The sequence below is a fragment of the Oncorhynchus gorbuscha genome, linkage group LG02 (genome assembly GCF_021184085.1).
Source record: "Oncorhynchus gorbuscha isolate QuinsamMale2020 ecotype Even-year linkage group LG02, OgorEven_v1.0, whole genome shotgun sequence".
NCBI lineage: Eukaryota > Metazoa > Chordata > Actinopteri > Salmoniformes > Salmonidae > Oncorhynchus > Oncorhynchus gorbuscha.
Window position 1 is genome coordinate 33,056,979 of NC_060174.1, and position 19,284 is coordinate 33,076,262.

Sequence of the window (19,284 nt, forward strand, 5' to 3'; positions counted from 1 at the left end):
CCGGCACTGTCGCTTTTTCAATAGGAGAGGGAGATACAATGGCTGCCCCACTCTGTTGCGCAAGCAAAACTCTGTGAACACCCAGCTATCCACTGACGCGATGTTATCTTTCTCGCTCATTTTTCTAAATAAAAGCCTAAAACTATGTCTAAAGACTGTTGAAACCTTGAGGAAGCCATAAGAAAAGGAATTTGGTTGATATTCCTTTAAATGGAGGCAAGCATCCAATGGAACAGAGAGCTTTCAGGAAAAACAGCACTTCCTGGTTTGATTTTCCTCAGGTGTTTGCCTGCAATATCAGTTCTATTATACTCACAGACAATATTTTGACAGTTTTGGAAACTTTAGAGTGTTTTCTATCATAATCTGACAATTATATGCATATTCTAGTTACTGGGCCTGAGAAATAGGCCGTTTCAAAATGGGTACATACATCTTTTAGCCAAAAACGAAAATCCTGCCCCCTACACTCAAGAAGTTAACCCTTTTTTGGTTACTACATGATTCCACATCAAATCAGGTTGTCACATACACATGTTTAGCAGACGTTATTGCCTGTGTAGCGAAATGCTTGTGTTTCTAGCTCCAACAGTGCAGTAATATCTAACAATTCACAACAATACACACAACCTAAAAGTAAAATAATGGCAATTAAGGGATATATAAACATTATTAGAGTGACTAGTGTTCCATTATTAAAGTGGCCAGTGATTTCAAGTCTATGTATATGGGGCATCAGCCTCTAATGTGCAGGGTTATGTAACTGGGTGGAAGCTGCCTAGTGATGGTTATTTAACAGTCTGATGGCCTTGAGATAGAAGCTGTTTTTCAGTCTCTTTGTCTCAGTTTTGATGCACATGTACTGACCTCACCTTCCGGATGATAGCTGAATGAACAGGCAGTGGCTTGGGTGGTTGTTGTCCTTGATGATCTTTTTGGCCTTCCTGTGACATTGGGTGCTGTATGTGGCCTGGAGGGCAGGTAGTTTTTCCCCGGTGATGTTTTGGGTAGACCGCATCACTCTCTGGAGAGCCCTGTGGGTGCAGTTGCTTTACCAGGCGGTGATACAGCCTGACAGGATTCTCTCAATTTTACATCTGTAAAAGTTTGTGAGGGTTTTGGGTGCCATGTGTTATTCATAGTTTTGATGTCTATTATTATAAAATAATACAACTAAAGAAAACAGTTGAATGAGTGGGTGTTTCCAAACTTTTGACTGGTACTGTATATGTAATTGTGTAGCCAATAAATACAATAAAATGAACATCTAGGCTTACAGTATCAGCACAACATTCTCAACACTACACTCTAGTGGACATTTCATAGCATGCAACCTGAAAGACCTCTCACACCTCAATTTGAATGCCTTTTGTTATTGTTACAAGAGTCAAATACAGCAAAATAAAACAAAAATGATCCTATACCTGTATGGTTGTGAATATAGCTAGCTAGGTTTTTGTTGGTGAGTTAATATATTTCTAAGTAAAATGCAGCTATGCTAGCTTTTGCTAGCAAGCTAGCCTCTCTGGGATAGGTGGCGGTGTTTTCGCATCCTGATGAAAAGCGTGCCCAAAGTAAACTGCCTGCTACTCAGGCCCAGAATCTAGGATATGCATATTATTAGTGGATTTGGATAAAAAACACTCTGTTTCTAAACCTGTTTGAATAATGTCTGTGAGTATAACAGAACTGATTTGGCAGGCGAAACCCAGAGCACAATCCATCCAGGGAAAATGTTTTTGAGGTCAATCTGTTTTCCATTGGTTCCTATGGCAAGCCCGTTTTAGTATAAATATGTTTGCAGTTCCTATAACTTCCACTAGATGTCAACAGTCTTTAAAAATTGGTTGATGTTTTTCTTTTGAGAAATGAAGAAGTAGCCATTTCCTTTCTGGGTGTATAGCCAAGTGTACTCTTTTGTTTGGGGCGCGTGACCTGAAGCTTGCTCCACTTTCATTTTATCCGCTATTGAACGCAGTTTATTCCGTATTAAATTTGATCAATTATTTACGTTTTAAAATACTTAAAGTTGGATTAGGAAAGTTGTTTTAAATGTTTGGACAAAGTTTACAGGTAACTTATTATATATTTTGTAGTCATGCTGGGTGAGTTGGAACTGGTGTTTTTCTGAATCAAACACGTCAAATACATAGACATTTTGGGGATATAACAATGGAATTAATCGAACAAAAGGACCATTTGTGATGTTTATGGGACATATTGGAGTGCCAACAGAAAAAGCTCTTCAAAGGTAAGGCATGAATTATATTGTTATTTCTGAGTTTTGTGTTGCACCTGGCAGGTTGAAATATTATTGTAATGTGTTTGTTTGATGGGGTACTGTCCTCAGATAATCGCATGATTTGCTTTCGCGCAATGCCCTTTTTTCGCGTTAGTCATTAGAGAAATCTGACACGGTGGCTAGATTAACAAGAAGTTTAGCTTTAATTTGGTGTATTGCACTTGTGAATGTGTGAAAGTTAAATATTTCAACAACAAAAAAATCGAATTTTGCGCATACTGCATTTTCACCGGATGTTGTCAATCGATCCCGATAACAGGATTTGATCCATAAGAAGCTAGCTGATAGTAGATTTAAGATTAGTGTTAAGTTTAGGAGTTAATTTAAAGGGTTAAGGTTAGGGGAAGGGGAAGGGTTAGTTAAAATGGTTAAGGTTAGGGTTAGAGGAGGGGTTATCTAACATGCTAAGTAGTTGCAAAGTACCTAAAAAGTTGTTGAAGTATGTTGTTAAAAAGTTGCTAATTAGCTAAAGTTGTCAGTGATAAGATTTGAACTTGCCACCTTTTGGTCATGGTATACGCCTACCCGTCCAACCTGGCTAACTACCCTACTTTCGGTTTTGCCTTAAGTAACCATCTGTCTTATGTGACCATACCAAACGTGACATATCAGACTAATTTTAGCATCCAGGATTTACGTTTACTATGTCACCTCTAGTCTATGAGACCAGGCTGCTGGAGACGTGTGTCCACAATGATGAAATCATAGCCATTGAACCTATTGTTTATCATCACATACTTCCTCATTAACAGGCATGCATTAATTGTTGGTTATGTTAAAGATATCCATTACAAATGTTAAATGGTGCAATTTGGTACCTGTTCCTTAACCAATAGTGTATATCACATGCAAAAAATGGATGGGTTTTCCATGTCAAAACGTGTCTTATTAAAACGTACTGAAAAGGGTAAAAGGGTAAAGATTTTTTGATTTATATATCTGGACAATACTAATCAAATTTGAATTTTGATTATACAATATTGCAGAATGGGAACATCTTGTTATTATACTTATACATTAACAAAACGAAATTCAGAGTAATCTAATAAATGTCAGTTCATGGAATGCGTGGCAAAATAGCTTCTTCATTTATTTTTTGGAGAGATTTTGTTAGATTTCTATAAATTGACAAAATAATAACATTGACTAAATAATTTGTCTGTTATTAAAAACATAAACAACAAAATGGTCCTTTCTGCTCCAAAAGGACCTTTCTGCTTCTTTTCCAGTAGAGGGCTCACTCATAGAACTCTAGTTCCTATGAGGTCTCTAGTCTAATCTTACTTTATGAAATCCAGGCTTTTAATATGATTTTGCAATGCATATGATACGTTTTTGTATTGTCACCAGGAAAAAGAATAATGATAATCAAAAATAATATTAAGAATATAAATAATGAATAGGTCTGCATAATCACTATCATCACCGTAATAATTATCACAATCATAAGTGTAGAAGCATAATCATAACAATGAAGTTCAACTGTCCACTCAACTTAGGCGAACTTATGTGTGAAAATATCTTTATGTTAAGAAAATATAACCGTTTTTAGTATTTAGACTTTTTTTGTCTTGGGTCTTTCTTAACATTCACTATATTTATGCAACACATTTCAATGAAAATTACGAAACTTAATTTCGAATTTCTTTAAATTACCTTTACAACTTTTCTTCCAGTTCCATGCTTTTTAAACAAAAAAGAAAACGCTGGCTTGGACACAAAAAAAACACGGATGGAGGGGGTCTATGTTGAGCTAGTAAGCCTACAGCGTTTCTCAACTGGTGGGTCGTGCATTTAAAGTGTGTAGAAAATGATAATTCACTTTTGTTTTTTGTATACCTCTGAACAATTTTTCTTTAATCAGTCTTTTCAATAGAGTGTTATTAGCAGCGCTATTTAGCAGAGTTTGTTGATTTTTTGGTCTCAAACCAGTGAGTTTAGCATTCTTCATCAAGAATATGGGCAAAATGTAATTATTGAAAATTAAAAGGTGGGAATGTTGTTCCCTTGTCATATAAATTGTACATTTACTATCAATATAGTATTAAAATCGTTTTCCCGCAATCTGGGTCTAGAGGCAAAAAACCAGTTGAGAACTACTGATCTAGTAAGTAGTCTATTGTTTCATAGTCGAAGCCTTTGCATAGTTGACCCCCTCCCCAAACGCACAGAGGTCCAGGTTGACATGTGACGTCACTCTGCGCGTGGGACATTGCTCTTCTCTTCCCACCTCTCAATCGAGGAATAGAAGTTAGCAGTCAACCAGGAACGGGACCGGGCAGTCTTCCACTCAATTTCTTAATCTATCGGCCTGCACTATCCCTCCTGTATGGTGGATATTATATTAAATTCTTCTTTCTTGGGTGATATGGGGGATCATTCCAAAAGTAAGTAAACATTCGTGTCCCTATTTTAATTTTGACCCAGGCACATTTAAGATTGATTTGATCGTTAACAATATCGGGCTATTATTGGAACATTTCACGATTATTTTGTTTGTTGCATTGGTCAATTTCGATAACTGAAAAGGGTGATGTGAATACATCTTAGGTCTACGGTCAGTTATATATAGCTACGGCCCTTCGTTCTGGAAATGACAAGGATAACAAAACAGGACACGACACGGTTGCATGCTGTAGAGTGGACACTGGACGAACATGCGGGGATTTAGCCAGTATATCTGGTGATTACATTGGTGTAGGTGGTGGTAGCATTAATATACTGTGCATTCGACAGAGAAGTCTGGAATCGCAATGTGTGTGGGCTGTGGGAGTCAGATCCACGACCAGTACATCCTGCGGGTCGCCCCGGACCTGGAGTGGCATGCTGCGTGTCTGAAGTGCTCGGAATGCAGTCAGTACCTGGATGAGACGTGCACTTGCTTCGTCCGAGATGGCAAGACATACTGCAAAAGAGATTATGTAAGGTAGGAGTTGACTAAATTTCCTCACTAACGTGATTTCAGAGCTTTGGAATTTCCAAAGGCCCCAATTGTGAAATAAATTGTAGTTAGGCCTACTGAAGTGGAAATGTATGAGAAATTGTTCAAACTGCTTGTTGACACTAAACAGTATCCACATGAGAGAGAATAGCACAACCTAGTCAAAGTTTCTGGTTTATTTGGTAAAAATTCAATAAAAAAAGCTCGACTTGTGTCGTAGGCTATTCGTCTCCTTCATCTGACTAAATTGCATGTTTTTGTTATGCATTATAAGGTATTGAGACCAATGTTCCTATGTCCTTTTCAGATTATTTGGGATTAAATGTGCAAAATGTAACATTGGCTTCTGCAGCAGTGATCTGGTGATGAGAGCTCGTGACAACGTTTACCACATGGAGTGTTTTAGGTGCTCGGTGTGCAGCCGGCAGCTTGTGCCGGGGGATGAGTTCTCTCTGCGGGACGAGGAGCTGCTCTGTCGGGCTGATCACGGGTTACTTCTGGAACGGGCCTCAGCGGGAAGCCCCATTAGTCCGGGAAATATTCTCTCCAGGTCTTTTCATATTGCTGGTCAGTAAACGAATAATGGTGGTAATAATAATAACGAGAGTATAATATTAATATTAACGTTAATAACAACGAAAGGATATAGAATAATAATAATAATTGTAAAATATTATATATTTTTTATAATAACAGTTATTATACTTGTCTGCAACATGTTCCTTTCACTGATCAAGTGTGCAGACTTTTATGCCTATAGGTTTATTACATTACTTTCATTGGTAGACTAAACATGACTTAAAACATATTGGGTGTTGTTTGTATCTATTAAGTTGTTAAAGCTATTAGACTAAGGTTATGTCAATTCGTTTATTTTGAAAACAATGAGGTAACATTTTGGCTGTGTAAAGGGGGTATGTTGCAATGGTCGATATATTTTTGTTAATTAAAATACTGAAAGTTTTGAGTTTGTAGGTGTGAAGAAAAATACAGAAAAATACAGAAAATACAGAATACCAGACGTCGATCGAAATATGATTCTACAACAAAAAATACATTAATGTTAAATGGGAAGCATTTTAAATTGTATTTGTAATTCATTAAAAAAGATTGAGTTGGTATTTGAAGGGATATTCAAATATTGTATAGCCTGTTTAATTAAAGTTCACCAAAGAATCTTATCAATTATCACGAAATTACATGATCGTCGTTATTATTATTTTTGGTTGAATACATCTCCACTGAGGAATGTGGATGTTTTTTATGATTGTTTTTTTCTTTTTCTTTGTGAGTTTCCTATGCTCCTGCCTTGATTGTGTAATTCCTAGGGAGAAGTAGGCAGAATAAGTGTATCTATCATCAGTTATGATTGCTTTTCTAAATTTGGCTCTGTCAGTGGAAATTACATTTTCAAAGATATTTCCTTTTGAATATTTGTCCCACAGATCCTGTGTCAGTTCGACAGCCTCCTCATCGGAACCACGTCCACAAGCAGTCAGAGAAAACCACTCGGGTGCGAACAGTATTGAACGAGAAGCAGCTTCATACCCTTCGGACCTGTTACAATGCCAACCCAAGACCAGACGCTCTTATGAAAGAACAATTGGTAGAGATGACCGGTCTTAGCCCAAGGGTCATCAGAGTTTGGTTTCAGAACAAACGTTGTAAAGACAAGAAGAGAACTATATTCATGAAGCAACTTCAACAACAGCATCACATCGATAAAACTGTAAGTTCATTTCGACATTCTAATGCAACACAAACTAAAAATACAGGTGTTATTTAATAAGGGCGTGTCAAATAAAATGTAATGAAAGCATATTTTTATTTAACTAGGTAGTTAAGAAAACATTTTTACTTACAATGATGGTCTACGAACAGTGGGTTAACTGCCTTGTTCAGGGGCAGAACGTCAGCTTTTTACCTTGTCAGACTCCGCGATTCGATGGCGCAATGCTAGGCTACCTGCCGACCATATTGCACTTTGAATGTTGAGAAAACCAGATGGATGGTGGTGAGATGTTTGTTGTGATACATTTTATCTGTAGAATCTTCAGGGGCTGACGGGTACACCTATGGTGGCAGGCAGTCCAATTCGACACGACAACACGGTCCTAGGGAACCCAGTAGAGGTGCAGACTTACCAGCCCCCCTGGAAGGCCCTGAGCGAGTTCGCCTTGCAGAGTGACCTGGACCAGCCCGCTTTCCGGCAGTTGGTAGGCACACACACACAGTCATTTTTGCAATAAATGTATGTTTATTCAAATATCATCCACTCGATCACTGAATGGCCAATCTCGATTCAGATGAGAGAATGCGATTTTATTCAGTCAAATATTTCTAAATTAAATAAATGCTTTTCAGCATCAAATTCGAAGGCTGGTCGATTTACATTAATATTCATATTGGCCTAATATTTGCATTGGACTTCATCGAAACATAAGGGTCAATATCAATATACAATAAGCAATATTGAGAGAAGAAAAACGCTAATTAAAACAACCGTTTTCATCGCAGGTGTCTTTTTCTGAATCGGGCTCCATGGGTAACTCCTCCGGCAGTGATGTGACCTCCTTGTCGTCGCAGTTGCCGGACACCCCGAACAGCATGGTACCAAGTCCGATGGACACGTGAGACCAGCCCAACAGTGACGCTTCGAACTCCAGCATGCTCCCGCGTGCTCTGCATGAGAATTGGCTAGTTAACAGCTTTGAGAGGAAAAGGATTTCATCTTATTTAAAGAACATTAACGCTGGATTTGTCTATGAGGATGCACCATTTGTTCACAGAGGGACCGGTCTGCATTGCTCAGGATCGGATGAATTACCAGCCAGTGACAACCAAGGGCTATAACTAAAGCGGAGGCTGAGCCTCGGATCTTACCTACATGGTTGGACATAGCCTACGTGAGGATTATATCTACAAACATTCAACTTTATTATGAGTCGCTAGCTTGTAATGATGAACATATCAGAACATTATCCATAGTGGCCAACAGTTGTATAGTTTCATCTATGTAAGTTTCCTATGTCGGGTTGCGACCATGACTCTGTAGATGTGCATGATTTCTAGAGATGATTTAAAATCAAGCCCTGTAAAATAGTGTAATTAAGTGGATGGGATACAGATTGTGGAACCTTTCAAGAAAAAAGTAAGTTATTGATATTTATTATGCGAAAATGTAGGCTATCGTAATAAACCCATATGAACGGTTTAATGTCTAATGAACTCTGCATGTGAAATCTCAGATGCAGTAATTCAATCAAATATTAACTGAAATTTCAAATGGACAAAATAAATCACTATGTATTTATGAAACGGCTATTTCATGGTGGTTTTGCGTTGCCATAAACCTATGGGCTTAATCTAAACTATGTAGCCAGGGTGAAAAACGTTTGAGATGTAATAGGCCTATAGAATCTCTAATTAATTTCGAACCATCCAAAATAAATCACGGTGATGTCAGTTAAGACCACAATCTTTCAGAGCATCGCGTCAGTCATTAGAGAAAATCAATTTGATGGAAGCTATCATTTTAATGGCATATTCAAACATCGTAAGGCAACAGAATCACAGTTGGTCAAATGCAAGCATTTCTACGTTGAGGCCTGTTTGTTAAATACAATTGAGGATAACACATTGTTTATTTAATTGTCCTCCACATATGGATTTGCGATGTGATCATTCCAGTTTCACTTGTAAAGTCACAAGTCTAGACCGAGGACAGGGCTCGGCGGCTCCTTATCTACGCTTGGCATCATCTGCAAACGATACATTGAATGGAACCACAACAAACCCACCTCTCTCTGTCGCTGGAGTCTGTGCTGAAGGGGACTCCCACCCTGCGAACGCATACTGGCATGTCTTGGGTTTATTTTCCTTTCAGGCAAAATCCTGGATAGCCTCTGGACAAGGAGTGCAGGTCAAGATACTGACGACATACTAGACCTCAACAATTTGTTGTTGTGGATGAACTCTGATCAGAGGACGCAACAGCATTCTAACCTCTTAATCACGATCGGAAACATGATCAGTCTTTCAGCACAGTACATAGTAGTCCTAGCTAGGTCTCTTTATGTGACTTCTGGCATCAAATCAAAAAGCCATTAGGCCTATCCTGCCATGCATAGTCTTATGCATAGTCTTTTATGTCCAATAATTGTAGCTATGCAACAGTAGCCTACTGACCAACAAATTCTGCCCTTGTACCCACTTAATCTTTCCTCTGGAAATATTTCATAATCGTGGTTAAAAGGCATTTTTAGAAACAAAGCATAGATTTGAGATACAGAAATCAAATTATTTCCCCCTTAAACATAATACATACACATTCATATTTACTTGATAAATGTTTTGCATATAAGGAAGGCAATGTCTAGAATAAAAGTTTATAACTTTCAAATTCGCACAGAAAATAACAGCATCCATAGGCCTCAAATTTTGGAATGGCTTTATCCATTAGCCTTGCTATAGGCCTAGATAGGCTATGTAGTTAGTTGTACTGTTGCATATTTCAGTCATTTACACAACTCATTAATTCGTCCATAAAGCCATTTAAGACAACTGGCAAATAAATCAAGTGCGTAATGCCTATATGTCTTTTGGCACGTCAGATCATGGTTTTAGTTATCTAATTTCCATTTGATCCGATAATTATATAGTATGGAAATCTGCAGTTCACAATCAACCATTTAGCTGTATCTGATAGACATTAGTCCAAACAACAGCCAGCATTCGTTAATCCACTGTTGCGCTCAGAGCGGCCGAATGAAAATAGATGCTGTAATTTCCTCCTGCGTCATTTCAGGATTTCACCTAACCGATAACAAATGATAGGAATCCAATGGACACATTTCCCATATTAACGTAATCAGTTGTCATAATTCTGATGTATAAATAATTAGGCTACTCCACAGTTTGGGGTAGGCTACACTATTTCAGGGAAATAATAGACCTAGGCTACTTTTCAAGCGGTAGGCCCAGTGTAGAGCTGCAGTATGCTGCATGTGAAATGTGTTTAAGAGTCTTATGCATTTACTATCCCTTAATATGAGAGGCCTCTTCAGTTGATATTAAAGTTGAAGAGACACTTGGCAAGAATTGTGAGAATATACCCAGCCCTGTATAGGTTTATGTACTGAAAATAATTATTCAATATTGCATTAATTTCTAGGAGTTATCTTTCAAAAAATATCCACTGGTATGTCTCCTTGCTGGGAGCTCTGAATTAACTGTTGGGATTGATTGAGCTGCTCCAAGGCAAGAGCAGAGGATTGACTGGGTCTGCAGAACTGAGTCTGGTATAGAGAAGGACCAGCCATTTTCTTTAAAACCAAGCTCCTCACACCACCTGGGATATTAATCACTATTACAAATGTTACAATGCTGTACAGGAAGAAAATTACACAGGCAGAGAGGCTACAGTCAGTACTTCTCATTAATTGTCACTTGATGATCAGTAGACATAGGGGAAATCACTGAGACTTGAATGAGTGAGCCGCACAGTCTCTAGATAAAAATAACAGGAGGACAATGAATGACGCCTAATAATAAATTATTTATTAAATGGGATAAAAATGTAATTTACTAAATCAATTATATTTTGTAAGTTCTTCACAGCATAAAGGCAAGAACAAGGGAAACATTTGTACTTGAAATCAGGACAGCTCTTACTAGAGCAAATCTAAAATGTACAGAATAAACACATATAGACTATGTAACTTACATATTGAAGTACAAAACTGCCCAACGCATATAAAATAACTATAGGGAAAAAAATATTCTGATCAGGTCATTCACATCTTAACTGTATATGAAAATATTAAAAGGAATTAACAGGAAGTACACAGTAGTACACCTTATTATTGATGCATTACATATGTTATGTAATCTAACCATTATGAGAGTGCTTTTGATTCTCTGCTCTCTTCTGCTACGTTGCCATTCTATCCACAATAGAAACAACACGATAGCAAATGACTTGGTTGGACAAGGAACATAATTATTGTGCGTGACTCACGGTAAAATACACAAGATACTCACTTCCAACTCAAACTTTCGTGCAAATCGCCCATGGACATCGATGGATGACTTGCACAAACATTTTAGTTATACATGTGCATCTCAAGTTAGGATTTATCCCTCGTCTTCTAGGAATTCAAGAGTTTTGGGAAGGCTAAGACTGCATTTTTAAAGAATATGCCCATATGCAGACTTCAAAACTAAATGGGAAAGTATGTAGTGTAGAATGGAGGGTTAAGTGTCGGTTTCTACTTTGTAGTGTTTTTCATGCATATGTGCGTGTTAGAGGTCGGCATGCAATTCTGGTTTAGTCCTCCTGCTTCTTGAGGAAGAACTGCAGTGCTGATTCCCATTGGTCTCTGGGAAAGCGGTCGGACAGCTCACAGTAATCCAGTGGCTGAGAGACTCTGTCTGCATGGTGACAAACCATAGAACATAGTTTTTTGTCTGAGCAAGATGCCTCACGATTATACACTAATATTTAAGAATTACAATCGTCAATTGACCAAAACAATTTATGTAAATTCATATTTCAATTGAAAACACTGTACTGAGACCTTTTTAAAAAATAATTGGTGAATGCATTAATACATTTTAATGCAAAACTATCAAAAAACAAATTCAAAGTGAAAAATGGCATTGAAGAATTACCTACCTCCTTGTTGCATTCTGTTGTCTGGATGGTTCTCACGTGAGGCACCATCCTGGAGGAAATAAAAGAGGAATATGTCAGAGTGATCCACAGTATTAAGACAGGAGAAGGGGAGAGGCCAGACACCATTGCTCACCAGCTGTGAAGAAATGGAACATTTTATCCACCATATCTAAGCAAACCATAACTCATCATGCTTGAAGCTAACCAACCTAAATAGGTACCAACAGATAACATTAACTTAAACAAACTTTTGCATACATTTTGCAACGATTTCATGATGCCGGATTTGATTCTGACAACGGTGTATTTTGAACATCCAAAATAACTCTGTGTATTTTACATACCCATACATTCTGTTTGCAGTCCCTGCATGTCTCCCTGTTCTGATTAACACACACATTAAAGCTTATAAAGATGTCACAATATACTCATAATTTCAATACGAACCATATCCTTAAAGGGATAGTTCACTCAAACTATAAAATGACACATTAGTTCCTTACCCTGTAAGCAGTCTATGTACAAGGTATGATAGCAATCCATGCTTTGGTTTAGTTTCCCTAGCACTAGCTGGTACAGTTTCCTAATGCTAACGTTTTAGCATTTGTGGCACAAATCCCATTCAATTCATGGAAGCGATATTATACTGAACAAAAATATAAACGCAACATGTAAAGTATTGGTCTCATCTTTCTTGAGCTGAAATAAAAATATCCCAGAAATATTTCACCTGCACAAAAAGCTTAATATATTTTTTTTAAAGAGCAAAAATGTATTTACATCATTGTTAGTGAGCATTTCTCCTCTGCCAAGATAATCCAACCACCTGACAGGTGTGGCATATCAAAACTGATTACACAGATGCACCTTGTGTTGGGGACAATAAAAGAGCACTCTTATATGCAGTTTTGTTACACAAAACAATGCCACAGATGTCTCAAGTTTTGACGGAGTGTGCAATTGGCATGCTGACTGCAGGAATGTCCACCAGAGCTGTTGCCAGATAATTGAATGTTAATTTCTCTACCATATGCCGCCTCCAACGTTGTTTTAGAGAATTTGGCAGTATGTCCAACCGGCCTCACAACCGCAGACTACGTGTAACCACGCCAGCCCTGGCCTTCAACATCCAGCTCCTCACCCTGGTCTTGACCTGACTGCAGTTCGGCGTTTTAACCGGGCAGATTGCATGTATGTAAGCGGTTTGCTGATGTCAACGTTGTGAACAGAGTGCCCCCATGGTGGCGGTGGGGTTATGGTATGGGCAGGCATAAGCTACGGACAACAAATACAAATGAATCTTATCGATGGCAATTTGAATGCAGAGGTACAGTGATGAGATCCTGAGGCCCATTGTCATGCCATTCATCCGCCGCCATCTCCTCTTGTTTTAGCATGATAACGCACAGCCACATGTCGCAAGGATCTGTACACAATTCCTGGAAACTGAACATGTCACAGTTCTTCCATGGACTGCATACTCACCAGCCATGTCACCCATTGAGGATGTTTGGGATGCTCTGGATCAATGAGTACGAGTGTAAATGCGCACAGGCATTGAAGAGGAGTGGGACAACATTCCACAGGCCACAATCAACAGCCTGATTAACTCTATGCAAAGGAGATGTGCTGCATGAGGCAAATAGTGGTTACACCAGATACTGAATGGTGTTCTGAACCACCCCCCACCTTTTTTCCCAAGGTATCTGTCACCAACAGATGCATATCTGTTTTCCCAGTCATGTGAAATCCATAGATTAGGGCATTAATTTATTTGAACTGACTGATTTCCTTATAAGAACAGTACCTCAGAAAAATCTTTGAAATTCTTGCATTCAAATTTTTGTTCAGTATAGCATTTTTGCGTATCATGTTCAAATCATCCATAAGTGACTTTGGTGAATTTCACAATCAATTGTAGGTACTGTACTTTTGAACATGATGTGCAAAAAATGCCAATATCAGGCCCACAACTTGAATGGGATGTGTGCCAGAAATCATAAGAAGTTAACATTTAGAAACAACGCCAGGGAAACTAAACCAAAGCACGATTGCATACATACTGTCCATAGACTGCTTATAGGTTAAGGAAACCAATATGTAATTTTGTAATTTGGGTGAACTATCCATTTAATACTATTAAAATAGCAAAAGTACTAGCAAATCAAGTTTTTGCTTCATCTCAGGTTAATTCTATAATAAATAATGACACAGGGAAGGAGGAATCTATAGATCTTCCCACTGTTTGGCTGAAATTACAATAGCCTGTCCCTCTATTGTAAGAGATAATCTTAATGTAAATAATGGTGGTAGCTAGGCGGTGAGAGGCTATGCTGTCAGAGAAGATGAAGGAGACCGCCTGTTTACTGGAGGCTAAACCACTGGCAGGTAAATCCACTGAGGAAGCCATGTAGGTCCTAAATATCCACCAGGAGACAGACACATTAAAAAAGGTCCAATGCAGCCGCTTTGATCTCAATATCAAATCATTTCTGGGTAACAATTAAGTACCTTACTTACTGTGATTGTTTTCAATTAAAATATGATTAATAAGTAACTAAAAGAGCAATTTCTCATACAAGGATTTTCATACAAGGACTGTCTGGGAGTAGTCTGAATGGGGTTGGGAAAACGGAAAACTAGCTTTTAATGACTGAGAGGTTTGTAACTCTTTCTTATTGGTCTATTGACTAATTTACCACCTGGGGATGTCACCGGGTAGGTCAAAATTCCATCCCACCAAAACAGGCAGAAGTTTCAGGCAGTCTTTTCAAGCAGCCTGGAATTACCATAATTTTCACAATTTCACAGTATTATTCCAACCTCAGTGTGTAAATAAACAGAGTATACCAAACATTAAGAACACCGTGCTAATATTGAGTTGACCTCCCCCCACCCTTTTCCCTCAGAACAGCCTCAATTCGTCAGGAAATGGACTCTACAAGGTGTCGAAAGCATTCCACAGGGATGGCCCATGTTGACTCCAATGCTTGACATCAATAAGGGATCATAGCGTTCACCTGGTCAGTCAATGTCATGGAAAGAATAGGTGTTCTTAAATGTATACAGTGCTTTAGGAAAGTGTTCAGACCCTTTGACTTTTCCACATTTAGTTACATTACAGCCTTATTCTAAAATGGATGACATTGTTTCCCCCCCTCAATCTACACACAATACCCCATTATGACAAAGCAAAAACAGGTTTTTAGAAATTGTTGCAAATGTATAAAAAATAAATAACTTAAACATCACATTGACATAAGTATTCAGAGTACTCAGTTGAATCACCTTTGGCACCGATTACAGCCTCCAGTCTTCTTGGGTATGACTCTACAAGCTTGGCACACCTGTATTTGGGGATTTTCTCCCATTCTTCTCTGCAGAGCCTCTCAAGTGCTATCAGGTTGAACGGGGAGCGTAACTGCGATGTTAGATCGGGTTCAAGTCTGGGCTCTGGTAGGGCCACTCAAGGACATTCATAAAACTTGTCCTGTAGCCACTTCTGCGTGGTCTTGGCTGTGTTCGCCCCCAGTCTGCGTGGTCTTGCGTGGTCTTGGCTGTGTTTCGCCCCCAGTCTAAGGTCCTGAGCGCTCTAGAGAAGGTTTTCATCATGGATCTCTCGGTACTTTGCTCCATTCATTTTCCCCTCGATCCAGACTACTCTTCCTAGTTCCTGCCACTGAAAAACATCCCCACAGCATGATGCTTCCACCACCATGCTTCACTGTAGGGATGGTGCAAGGTTTCCTCCTGACGTGACACTTGGCATTCAGTTCAATCTTGGTTTCATCAGACCAGAGAATCTTGTTTCTCATGGTTTGAGTCCTTTAGGTGTCTTTTGGCTAATTCCAAGCGGTCTGTCATGTGCCATTTACTGAGGAGTGGTTTCAGTAGGGCCACTACCATAAAGGCCGGACTAGTAGAGGGCTGCAGAGATGGTTGTCCTTCTGGAGGGTTCTGTCAGAGTGGCCATCGGGTTCTTGGTCACCTGCCTGACCAAGGCCCTTCTCCCCCGATTGCTCAGTTTGGACAGGCAGCCAGCTCTCGGAAGAGTTTAGTTTAGTTTATATTATTTTTTACAGGGACAGTGCACATTAATCAACGTTTCAGTAAAAGTGCCGGTTTTAGCCAGCCGGCTAATTTTCAACCGCAGTCCCCTGTGCATGCAGCAGAGACACCCACAATCTATGAATGGCCTTCTATGTGTGGTACTCCCCATTCGGCACCACCTGCAGTCCTTGCTGTGCCAGCACCTCCCGCCTCTCTAGGTCAGTAGCAGGTTATTAAAAACAATTACAATATAGACAATAGCACCATAGACATAGCAACATAGCAACATAGGACAAGCAAGACATAGCATACAGACAGAGCAACATAGAACAAAAAGCAGCAAGACAAAATTCATAAAAGCAACAAAGTGTTTCCATATCTCACAAGCTACAGACAACATGGAAAGCGGCAGCACACAGCTAGGGACCATGTTCACAAATCTGATTGACCTTTAGCCATGTCTTCAAGCATTTTGTGAAAGTGTGATATGTGGTGCAGTTATGTGTGTCTGATGGTAGTGTATTCCAGACATGGGAAGCTCTCACAGAGAATGCAGATTTACTAAAGGTGCTTTTCCTTAGGGGAACTATACAGTCACCTCTCATGGCAGACCTTGTGGATCTGCTGCCATATGTCTGGGTTTTCTGTTTAACAAAAATATTGAGTGGAGGGGGAGCCAGGCCATTAAGGATCTTGAATACAAGACATGCGTCGGTGTATTGCACAAGATTTTCCCAACTCAAGAGCTCATGTTTTCTAAGGATGTGACAATGTTGATGGCTATTGGGCTTCCTATCAAGCATTTTGAGAGCCTGTTTGTAGACAGACTGAATAGGTTTTAATGTTGTACAGCAAGCTTGGGCCCAACTAGTCAAGCAGTATGTTAAGTGGGTCTTGGTGGATCCAAACTTTTTCGATTTTAGAATGATGGAGGCTACTGTGTTCTTGGGGACCTTTAATGCTGCAGAAATGTTTTGGTACCCTTCCCCAGATCTGCGCCTGCAATCCTGTCTCGGAGCTCTACAGACAATTCCTTCGACCTCATGGTTTGGTTATTGCTGTGACATGCGGTGTCAACTGTGGGACCTTATATAGACAGGTGTGTGCCTTTCCAAATCATGTCCAATCAATTGAATGTACCATAGGTGGACTCCAATGAAGTTGTAGAAACATCTCAAGGATGATCAATGGAAACAGGATGCACCTGAGCTTAATGTCAAGTCTCATAGCAAAGGGTCTGAATACTTAAGGTATTTCTGTTTTTATTTCTAATACACTTGCAAAAAATTCTAAAAACCTATATTTGATTTGTCATTATGTGGTATTGTGTGTAGATTGATGATAATTTTATTTTATTTTAGAATAAGGCTGTAATGTAACAAAACATGGAAAAAGTCAAGGGGTCTGATTACTTTCCGAATGCACTGTATCCAATACAGAAACATATTTTTTTACTACACTGTGCCTTTAAACCAAAAAGACTGACTAAACCGGTGGCTCTATTATGTATTTGCTCTGTATACATTAAATGTGCTAGTTCTTCAGAAAATGAAAGCTTCGCCAAAACATCAGTGTGTGTGTTACCTGTATGAATGTGGCCAGTAGCACACAGCTCATCTCCTGCTGCAGGATAACCTTGTTCTGGGGATTGTTGTAGCAGGCTGATATGAGTGAAGGGAAGAGCACTTTGATGAGGCGCGGGTGGCTGAAGTACTGGAAGGGTAGCTGAAAGGGTAGCTGACAAAGTTTCTGCAGCACGTTAGGCTGGCGGCCAGACTGCACTATCACCTGGAACACACAGAGCAGGGCCAGTCAGTCAGTGCCACCCGTAAATCACTGCCCTGCACCCCTCCCACCCATAAATCTGCCACTAAAACAACACACAAACACCCATTAGGAGGAGAACTGGAGGGCACAGCATCCCACCACACAATTACAGGCTATAAAACACAATGATGGGATGTTTTGCTCTTCCTTTGTACTGCAGGTAATTTCCGAGCTGTTGTGAAATGGGGGCAACAATAAATAGTAATGTGAAATATCTTCTTGATGAGAAATATCTTGACTTCATTATCAAAACATATAGGCTTTTATGTATTACCCGGTAACAGTTATCTCCCACTGTGTGAGTGTCACTGAGATATTGAAGCCAACACCAGACCATATCCCTGTGGATGTGCACTGTGCAGCTTAGGTTGAGAGGGCATGCACTGCGTAGGGTTGGGGGGGAAGGGTGAACAGACCTCCACTGTAGCCTTGCCACCACCACTAAGAAATGAGCAAAACCATTAATGGAGTTCTCACCCGGCTGACATCCTGCTCCCCTTTACCAGTGGCCAATCAATCACAGAATTACATCCGGCCCACCAATATTAAAACCAAATCACGTCCAGCCTAGTTTGATTAGAGCGGGAACTGGTCCAAAGAAAGGGGTCCTGGCCTAATGCACAGGGCATCTCCCCAGAGCCTGGGAAGGCCATCAGCACTTCTCTGAAAACTGTGTGTGTGTGTGTGTGTGGGGGGGGGGGGGGTCACCACAGTAAATCCTGTCTGGAAAAACACCCCACTGCTTTACAGGTACAGAGACCCAGGCTGGGGCTCAGCTGAAATAGGAACCAGAAGGGCAGGGTGAGGTCCCCTGGCCACAGTGACATAAATTCAGGGGATTTACAAGATTTGGAGAATACACTTAACAATACTCTTCCAATGCATTCTCTCTTTGATAATGCACTTTAAGGTTTAAGGGTAGTATAAACAAAGCGATAATTCACTGCTTTTATAATTTCAAGGTGAAGCTCCTCAAAGCTCTGTTCTACAGCAGCGTTCAAAGGGCCACAGGCGATGCCTCTTCCTATTAATGTCTGTAAAGATTCTTTACTGACCAGCTAAAACAAAAGAGGCTTTTTAGGAGAGTTAAGTCTCCACTGGCACGCAACTAAAGCAAATTCTCAATGAGGTTAACAAAGATGAACTCACAAACATGCATGTTCACTAGGAGGATACCGAAATACCCTGTATTTTCACTGTCATATAATGCAAGAATCTAGCGTTAACTCCACTGTACAGAAGGAAAAAAGGGGAAGATCTGATTGTTTTCAAAATAGAGCTGCTTATTTTTCATTTTAGAAGCTAGCTGCAGGACTTCGCAAGATCCTAGATCACCGAATCAATCTTTACCGTTGCAACACTGCCGGAGGAGGAACGGCCAGAGAAGGTGGTCATACATTTGATTATGAGATCCCAGGTAAAGGAATCTTTCATCAGAATATTGAAAAACACACTTCAGAAACACTGCAGACTAACAATTTGTTGTTG

The 19,284-nt window shown here is 39.6% G+C and overlaps 2 protein-coding genes across 6 annotated transcripts in view; one reads left to right on the forward strand and one right to left on the reverse strand.

Moving 5' to 3' along the window:
- Positions 1 to 4,546: 4,546 nt before the first annotated feature.
- Positions 4,547 to 9,159, forward strand: LOC124001119 (insulin gene enhancer protein ISL-2B). Of its 4 annotated transcripts, none has more exons than XM_046307695.1 (6): positions 4,547 to 4,689; positions 5,039 to 5,228; positions 5,551 to 5,810; positions 6,689 to 6,972; positions 7,292 to 7,459; positions 7,761 to 9,159. In XM_046307695.1, the coding sequence occupies exons 1-6, from the start codon at positions 4,632 to 4,634 to the stop codon at positions 7,875 to 7,877; spliced, it is 1,077 nt and encodes a 358-aa protein (XP_046163651.1). In that variant the 5' UTR covers positions 4,547 to 4,631; the 3' UTR covers positions 7,878 to 9,159. The 4 variants fall into 4 exon arrangements, with proteins under 4 accessions (XP_046163651.1, XP_046163658.1, XP_046163666.1 ...); XM_046307702.1 differs by having other exon boundaries at positions 5,596 to 5,810; XM_046307710.1 differs by having other exon boundaries at positions 5,650 to 5,810.
- A 1,621-nt stretch (positions 9,160 to 10,780) lies between these two features.
- The window catches only part of LOC124001109 (S phase cyclin A-associated protein in the endoplasmic reticulum-like), a 102,062-nt gene continuing 93,558 nt past the window's right edge, over positions 10,781 to 19,284 (reverse strand). For both annotated transcript variants that reach the window (XM_046307682.1, XM_046307673.1), the window contains 3 exons: positions 17,554 to 17,757; positions 11,920 to 11,968; positions 10,781 to 11,675 (listed from right to left, as the gene is read on the reverse strand). In XM_046307682.1, coding sequence (XP_046163638.1) covers positions 11,572 to 11,675; positions 11,920 to 11,968; positions 17,554 to 17,757 — 357 coding nt within the window. In that variant the 3' untranslated portion in view covers positions 10,781 to 11,571. The remainder of the gene's footprint in view (positions 11,676 to 11,919; positions 11,969 to 17,553; positions 17,758 to 19,284) is intronic.

Excerpts from the sequence above, each read along its gene's own strand:
- LOC124001119 (XM_046307695.1), top strand. The coding sequence starts at position 4,632 with ATGGTGGATATTATATTAAATTCTTCTTTCTTGGGTGATATGGGGGAT. Across the intron at positions 5,229-5,550 it reads TGCAAAAGAGATTATGTAAG|ATTATTTGGGATTAAATGTG; the intron begins GTAGGAGTTGAC and ends TGTCCTTTTCAG. Across the intron at positions 6,973-7,291 it reads AGCATCACATCGATAAAACT|AATCTTCAGGGGCTGACGGG; the intron begins GTAAGTTCATTT and ends TTTTATCTGTAG.